General features: G+C 57.7%; 1 protein-coding gene across 1 annotated transcript; it reads right to left on the minus strand.

Moving 5' to 3' along the window:
* Positions 1-278: 278 nt before the first annotated feature.
* Positions 279-4,850, minus strand: Osm (oncostatin M). The gene is made up of 3 exons (XM_005396249.2): positions 4,153-4,850; positions 2,345-2,493; positions 279-1,870 (listed from the first exon to the last, which is right to left on the minus strand). The coding sequence occupies exons 1-3, from the start codon at positions 4,199-4,201 to the stop codon at positions 1,325-1,327; spliced, it is 744 nt and encodes a 247-aa protein (XP_005396306.1). The 5' UTR covers positions 4,202-4,850; the 3' UTR covers positions 279-1,324.
* Positions 4,851-8,530: the final 3,680 nt, after the last annotated feature.

Below are 8,530 nucleotides of genomic sequence, written 5' to 3' on the forward strand. Positions count from 1 at the left end.
CAAGACCTTCTCTCAAAATAAAAAGGGCATACTGTAGCTTAGTGATAAAGGGCCCCTCAGTTCAATCCCCAGTACTGGAAAAAATAAATAAATATGAACTGTCGCATGGCCAGAGCCCCCAGCCAGCTAGGCCATGTGACCTCCCTCCATGGACGGGCATGGGCATCCAGCCCATCCCAAGGCATGAATTGTTTTGGCCCTGCCACCTAGAGACCCCGGGCCCCCCAGATCCTCCCCCACACGGCAACAGAGACGGCAGCTTTAGAAACCAGGCAAGTTTTAAATATGTTAGCACAATATTATTAACATTAAATATACATTATAAATAAGCCTTATAAATATGAAACTGATTACAAACTGATAAAAAAAAAAATCAATAAATTAGTCACGCCGCTCCAAGGAATCCGCCCAGTGACTTCTGGGACTCCCTCAGGAAGGCCGGTTTCAGCATGAGAAAATTCCACGGTCCACCGCCAGAGGGAGCAGCCAGCTGTGCAGAACCAAGACCGGTGTGCCCCGGGGGCTGGGGGGATCTCCTACAGAGAAAATTCCCTGCATGCACCCACCCCAAGGCTACTTGCACTGTGTGTCCCAACTTTCAGAGAATTTGATGTCCAACTTATATCACAGAGTCCCAGAAACTGCCAGGCAGAGGGAGCCTTAACACAGTATCTGAATTCCTGGCTTCCCAAAGAGAAAACTGAGGTCCAGAGAGGTAAAGTGATCTGCCTGAGGTCACTCAGCAAATTAGGGACAGAGTCGGGACCTGAGCCTTATTCCTCTAGACCCCCAGATCAGTGGTCCTTCTAGAACACACTGCCTCTGCCATAGCTGCCTAAAGTGAGGTCACCCAGATGTCCAGGTGTCTAGCCTGCGTGGCGATGAGGCATAGGAGGCCAGCTCAGGCCCTGACCTCCCCTTGGAGCCCTGCCACCACAGAAAGGAGGAAGTCTGGGGGCAAGAGCCCCACAAGTCATGAGAGGGAAGGGCCTCTGGGGAGTCTGAGGGGGCAGTCAGCCCAGCCATGAGTCAGCTTGTGTCATCAGACCCCTGAATCAATGGAAAGTCGGCCCCTCATGGCCTGACCTGGCTACCCCTCCAGGACTGGGAAACTCGGGCTGGGGGCACGGCAGCCTGGCTCTCCCCGAAGCCCAGCAGAGGTAGAAAGGGCCCTAGCAGCTCCACTTTTTAAAGTGCACTTCTGAGCGGTAGGGGGCAGAGGGAGCAGGTTTGGGAACCCAGGAGGGGACACAGCATCCTCCACCTGCTCCTCGCATCCCTAGAGCACCTGCTGGGTTCTTCACCTGCAGGAGTGCTGTTCAGACTACCGGGACAGCTGCCCCCTGGGCACAGGCTTCTTGACCCTTCTGGAGGGCCTGGCCCTGCGTGCACCCTTGTGCAGGGCCCGGCGGGGGCTGTGTCTCCGGTTACGACTCGGGCTGTCTCCCCACTTCTCGAAGACTTGCTCCACAGAGCCCATGAAGCGGTGGTAGCCACATAGGAGCTGACAGCCCTCCACCTTGGCTTGGAAGGTGTCCTGGGCAGAGGGCCTCAGTGGAGCCTCTGTGCCAGGCAGCGGGGCCTCAGGCGTCTCTGAGCCGTTGGTGAGCAGTTCTGACATGCAGTAGATGTTGTTCCTGACGCCCTGGATGTTCTTCCTGGCCACATGGAACTCTGGCAAGTCCTTGGCCTTCAAGCACTTCTGCTGTAAAACAGCAAGTCTCTGCAGGACGCCGTCCAGCGTGGCGCTGACAGTCTGCAGGAAGGCGAGCCTGCTCAGCGCCGCCAGGGCGTCCTCACTCGGGAAGGCCCCGGAGCACTCCGTGCAGAACCCTCTCAGGACAGGTGTGTCCAGGCCTTGGAGGCGGATCTGGGGGAACAGGAGAATCAGGGGGTGCGTGCTGAAGCCCCCCAACCACACACACAGATGAACCTGCCCTGGCTGCCTTTGAAATACTAGCCCGGACCCATCCCAATCTGATCCTCCCATTGGAGACCTGAGAGATGACAGCACTGGGGTCACGAAGGGAGGGTTAGGAGGGCAGTCGGGGCCTGCATGGGGGGATGTTGGAGGGAGGGGGCTTCGGGAGGGTGGGACCCTGCTCACTGGTACACTGGGCGCTTAGCACAAGGCCCAGGGAAGGTGCCAATAAACATGCAGACAAGCAAGTGGACACGGGACGGAGTTGGGTGCTAGGGAGTCTGCGCTGTGCCCCCGGCTTCTCAGGGTCTCAGTTTCCCCACACTCTACACTGAGTGGGGCCCGGTCCTCCCTGCACTCACTCCCTTGTGACCTCCCTGCCATTCTCGGAGGCTCAGACGTCCCAAGGGGCCCGATGCTCACATAGGGCTCCAGGAGGCAGCTGGTGTCCTTCATGAGGTGCGCCAGGCTCCGGAGCTGGCCGAGGAGCTGCGTGTAAGAGCTGGAGCATCTGCGCATGGCCACTGCCGCCTCTGCCGCCGGGCTCAGGAGCAGGAGTCCGAGGGCCAGACCTGGGGCAGAGAAGGACAGGGTCACCCAACGTGGTGAAGAGCTATAGGTGGGACCCCCGAGAGGGGCTCAAAAGGGCCTTGGCGGGTGCCCCCCCCTTATCCTGGGCTTGGTGCAGTCCAGGGCCGGGGCTGGGCACAGGGCAAGGAGCACAGGAACACCCCTGAGGCTACCATCTCCTTCCCAGGAGTCACTGCCCAGGACCCAAAACGGTTCAGGGGGTGGGTGGCTGCAATCTAACACGCAGGCCTTTGAGTGGAGGCTGCAGTAAGTTGCCAGCCAGGTGTCAGTCTAGCCTGCATCCCAGGCCTAACCTCAGGTGCTGACAGCAGATGGCTTGCGGGAAGGAACTATGTGCAAGACCTCTGGGCTAAAGGCCGGCCACAGCCCCAGGACTTACAGCCACCCTGGGCCCCCTGTAACAGACCCTGGGCCCCCACATAAGTATACTTGGGAAGGGTTTGGGGCAGCAGCCCCAAGCAATGGGGTGGTCTGAGCTCTGTGCACCAATCCAGCAAAAGCCAGGAGGATCCACTTTTCCTCCCAAAGGGCCAGTATGGTGAGAACACAGGAGCTCATCCAGCACGTGTGCCCATTTTGCTGACAAATAAACCAAGTCCCAGGAGAACAGCTTGCCCTGATCACAAGAAGCCAGCCCTCCCCACTCTCCAGCCTTCCTCCTATCTCTATAAGTGGCCTCTTCTTTCAGGGGCCCTGGGACTGCCGTGATCCTATAGAAAGGTTTCAGGGGGCTAGCGAGGTCGCAGCTCGCTGTTCCCCGCCCCCACAGGCTCCAGCAGCCACGTGGTCGGAAAGGGCCTGTGGCGCAATGGCCCGGAAGGCAGTGACACCATCCTTCCCTTCCTACCAACCGCGCGGCCCCTAGGGGAGGACCCGCTGCTGGGAAGAGCGGAGGGGCAGGGCGCCCCGGCGTGCCAACCACAGGCACCCTTGCCACTTCCCCAGGTGTCTCCGGTCAGGCTTTGGGAGGGGGACCCACAGCACGTGTGTGACAGCAGTTACACGGGACCAGGCGTTGGCAGGTATGTGTGAGCGGACCCACGGGAGCCACCGGGGAGCCCCTGGCCTGACCGCCTGGGGCCTGGCTTCAGGTGAGGCTTCCCACGTTGGTGAGAGTGAGGGCTCCAGATGATGTCACAGGGCCCTGTGCACCTGTCACCACGTGGGTGTGGCTCTACATGACTGTGGGCTCCACGGCTCCTACGCCTGGCTGACTTTCCATCCTAGACCCCTGTCTGCAAATCAAATCGGGCCAAGAAAGAACCCCTGTCTGCACACACATCCATTGCCTCACTTCCCTGCCCAGCCGGCCACTTCCTGCCCCGCCCCACACTTCTTCCACCTGCCTCCTGCCTGCGGCCTCTTCCCATCCCTCCTCTCCCTCGCCCTGGTGTCCCGGAGTTGTCTCTACTTCCCCTCCCCCAGAAGCCTTCTGGGTAGCTCCTGTCTGCACCCGCAGGGATGCCGGGCTCTCAGCAGACCCCCTCCGCTCCTCGCCAGGCTCCCCTCTCTGTCCTCTTCCCAGCATCCTTCTGCCCAGGGCCCGGCTGACCCGGGTCCTGGAGGGGAGGGCGCCCTGTTCCGAGCTGGTGCCCTGGGCACAGCACGAGGGTGCTGGCCCGGAGGAAGGAAGTACTCACTGAGCAGCGGCCTCCGTGTGCGCTGTGCCCGCATGCTGGGTGCCCGCATGCTGGGTGCCCGCGCTCTGGCCCGTGCCTGCTGGGGGTGATACCTCCAAGCTGGGAGTCCCGCGGGCTGGCAGCCACTTTATGCCCGCTGGGGCGATTGGCCAACACCTCGTGAGGTGGGTGGGGAGGGGGGAGGGCAGGCCTTCTGGGAACATGACCCCAAAAACCAAAGTTTCCACGGGCGGCCAATGGGCATGCCCGCTCCTCCTCCTGTTTTCTTCGAATTCGTTCTTCGAGGTCAGCCCCACGCCCAAGGATGATGCAAACCGCAGCTCAGGCTTCTTGGGGCGAGTGGGGAGCAGGGGTGCTGTGCCATCGTCAGGGGGCTGTTCCCAGGGCAGGAGGCAGGGACCGAGGGCCAGGCGTCTGGAGGCCTCCGGCCAGCCATGGTCCAGGAGCCCTCTGCCCGGCAGGACACCGGCGAGGTTTGGGCCGAGGGGAGCAGCCCATCTTCCTCGTTGGACTCCCTTCCTGCCCTCTCGCTGGGGCTGTTGGTACATCTGTGAGCGGAAACCACCGAGCCCTGGGCACAGAGCCAGGCCAGACCCAGGCTGGCAGCCCCGAGATTGTGGTTCTAGCCCCAGGACGAGCATCCCCCAGCCAGACTGCCCCATCTCCATTCCCACATCAGCTACCCCACCAGGCTCCCATGCCAGGCCAAGTGCCCACCGCCACATCCATTCTCTGAGGCAGGGCCCTCTGAGGAGAACTGGCAAGTCCTGTGAGCAAAAGAAGCAAGAGATGGGTTCATATGCCTTTTGACATGCTGTGTGGCCTGAAGCAAGTCACTTAACCTCTCTGGGCCCGGGAAGCCCCACCTGGAAAAAAAAAAAGGAAGAGAAAAGCATTTCCTAGGCCACCTCATGGGGCTGGTGCTATCATGGACATAAAAGGTAAAAGTCCTGAGAATGAAAAATACAAGACGAAACTGTAATTCCAAGTACTAGCTGTCGAGGGTGGGATGAGGGGCGGAGGAGATGGGGAAGCTGTGAGCTCAGAGGGGAAGCCTGGGCCGGGGAGCTGCCGCCCTGGCGGTTGGTGACAAGGTTTCACTTTCTCTGAAAGATAGCAATCGTGGGCTGGTCCCTGCGTCTCTAAGCCAAAGGCATCAGAAGAGACCTTGGAAACAGCGCCTCCCTGCTACTTCACTGGGGTAAACTGAGGCATGGGGACCCGTGGACAAGGAGGTGTGGGGCTGGCTGAGGCCTACAGGAGCTGCCTGACAGCTCCAGCACATCCTCCAGGTGCGGAAGCTGAGACTGGGGCCGCTTTGAGCCAGGGGAGCCAGCAGGGAGCTCAGATGCAGCCAGACCAGAGCTGCTCCCACCAGCTCTGCAGACCTGGCCCCCATTCATGTAGTCATTCAACAAACCAGCTAAGGCCCAGCCACTCCCAGGCGCTAAAGATCCCACAGTAGGAAAACCAGCCGAGCTCCGGATCCAGGTGGCTTCTCCACGCCCCCGGCTGCCCCTGCATGCGGTGTAGCACCCGCTGTGTGAAGCCCGACACCACACCTTCCCCGCCCCCTGGCCCAGTTCTGGATTCTCATCCTCAGAATGCCACTTCCACTGAATTCCTCATCTCTGCTCACCCCCGCTGTGGTGCTTTCTGGGGCCCCGGCCAAGCGGGGATCCTTCTTCCTTTCACATCCCTGATCTCATCTGGGAGAGAGATGCCTCCTCTCACTTCACTGACGAGGTGAAGCCCCCGGAAGTCCGGAGGCTGGTGCAGGGCAGGAGAGCCAGGTCCAGCCGCAGAGCTCCTGCCCCTCTTGGCCATTGCTGCCAGGCCATGAGGCTTGGGGACGGTCACACGCCTTCACCTTGTTCTGTCCTCCCAGAGACCAAACGGCTGTGTTGTCTCCTGGGTTTAAAAGGCCTCAAGAGGTACAGAGAGGGAAGATTACCCATCCCTCAGGCTGCACAGCAGTTAAGACAGCACGGCCGCTGAACCTGTCTAATCTGAAGGACTGCATTCTGATTACCACAGGACTGATCAGAGTGCTGAGTGGGCCCCGAGGACCACTGTCAGTCAGCAAAGGCAAGCGTCGTTTGCACATGCGTTTGCTGGAGCTGGAATAAAGCAGTTACAGTTGTCCCATGACAATCACAGGGATGGGTTCAGCCTCCCCCGGGAGATGCGTCTCTTACACAAAATGATGTAGCATTTGCATAGACTTGTCCAATCTGCTGCCCTCAGACCATTTACTTTCTGGGTTTGTTTTTTGTGTTGTTTTTTTTTTTTTTTTAATAATCTTTAGGTTTTTTAGTTTATTGAGACAAGTTCTTACTCTGTAGCCCAAGCTGGCTTTGAACTCACTATGTAGCCCAGGCTGGCCTCAAACTCATGCCCAGCTTACCCTCTGTTTTTTAATGTTATAAGTATAAAATATTTAGAAATAGCCAGGTGTGGTGGTACATTCATGCAATCCCAGCACTATGGGAGGCTGGGGCAGGAAGGTCACAAGTTTGCACCCAGCCTGGACAACTTAGCGTCATATTGAGACCCTGTTACAAGGTAAAAAGTAAAAGGGCTGTGGATGTAGCTCTGTGAGAAGACCCTAGGTTCAGCCCCAGCACCATCAACAATAAATACTGATAGGAAATTTTGCTATTGTTAAGTGTGTTATATGTTTTATATGTGGTCCAAGACAGTTCTTCACTCAGCGTGGCCCAGGCGAGCTGAAAAGTTTGGCAACCGTGATCCTAATTCACCTCCAGGTTGCTTCCAATGCTTAATGCACAGCCAGTGCTCTATGAGTGGTGGTTATACTGCATTGCTCAGGAAGTGATGGCAAGGGGGCAAAGGCGTGTACTCGTCCAGTGCAGGTGAAGCCATCAGAGGCCTAACTATATTTCCAGTTTGCAGGAGGGTGAATCGGCAGGTGCAGGGTCCGCAGACACCGAGGGCTGCCGACGCCACAGGCTGGGAGGATTCAGGAACAAAATTTATTTTTATTTTCTCACAGTTTTGGAGGCCAGAAGTCTGAGATGGAGGTGGCAGTGGGCTTGGTTCTTTCTGAGACTTCGCTCTTTGGCGTGTAGATGGCCTCGGCTTGCTGTGTCTTCACACGGGCATCACTGGTCTGTGAGCTGTCCGTGTCCTCTCTTTGGATGAGGACAGCGGTCACAAGGATTAGGTTGCACCCAAAGGCTTCATTTTATCTTAATCACTTCTTCTTGGAAGGCCCTATCTCCAAATCTGATTGCATGCACGGATGCAGGGGATCAGGAATTACACACAGGGCTTTGAGGAAGACAGGAATCAGCCCACGGGAGCTTGCTGGCGGGAGGGCTGCAGGACGTGGGGACATGGGTGGAGGGCCGGGGGGCTGCACAGGAGGACGGGGAGTGGCCAGTGGCCGAAGGTGCCGAGGCCCGGCCTCTTGGCCATCGGGGCGGACGGTGAAGGAAGATGCGTCAGCGTTTCTGGTGAGGTCAGCGCTCAGTGACGTCCCTCTCGCCAGCAGGAAAGGCTTGCAACACGGCCCGGCCAGTATAAATAGGACCCAACCACAGGACCGGGCTGTCCCCCTTTCTGAGCCACGTCAGCTCGCCCCGCGTGATTCGGAGAGGAAGAGGACCCGCTGGGTTCCTCAGAACTGCTGTTCTTCAGCCTCCCTGGCCCACTAGCCTCTGGAGGTGGGAGCCCCGCTGCTTGAAATGCAAGGACAGGGCCTGTGGTGGCTCAGGGTAGGAGGCCTAATCCACCAGGTGGAGAGAAGGTGCCACTCCCCAGTGTGGGCACAAGCATCAGTTCCAGTCTTAATCTGCTTGGGATCCGATGCCTTTGACCCAGTCACATCCCCTTTCTGAGCCTCAGTTTCCCCTACATAAACTGAAGTGACACAACAATAAGAGACAATCCAAGCCTTATTCACGGTGGTGCATGACTTTAATCCCAGCACTTAGGAGGCTGAGGCAGGAGGATCGCCATGAGTTTGAGGCCAGTTTGGGTAGCATAGTGAGTTCAAGGCCAGACTGAATTGCATAGCAAGACCCTGTTTCAATCAATCAGTCAATAAAGGTAAAAAGAATTAGAATAAGCATTTCTCCAAAATAAAATCAGACAGATGGCCAAAAAGCATGTGAAAAGATCTTAGGAGCCAGACTCAGTAGCACAACCTGTAATCCCAGCTACTCAGGAAGCTGAGCCAAGAGGATCACAGGTTCAAGTCCAGCATGAGCAACTTAGAGATCCTATCTCAAAATCAAGTTTGAAAATGCTGGGAAAAGCTGGGCATGGTGGCGCACCCCTGTAATCCCAGCACTCGGGAGGCTGAGGCAAGAGGATCCTTGCAACTTCAAGACCAGCCTGGGCTACAAAGTGA

The sequence above is a fragment of the Chinchilla lanigera genome, unplaced genomic scaffold (assembly GCF_000276665.1).
Source record: "Chinchilla lanigera isolate Chin_1 unplaced genomic scaffold, ChiLan1.0 scaffold00054, whole genome shotgun sequence".
Classification (NCBI taxonomy): Eukaryota; Metazoa; Chordata; class Mammalia; order Rodentia; family Chinchillidae; genus Chinchilla; species Chinchilla lanigera.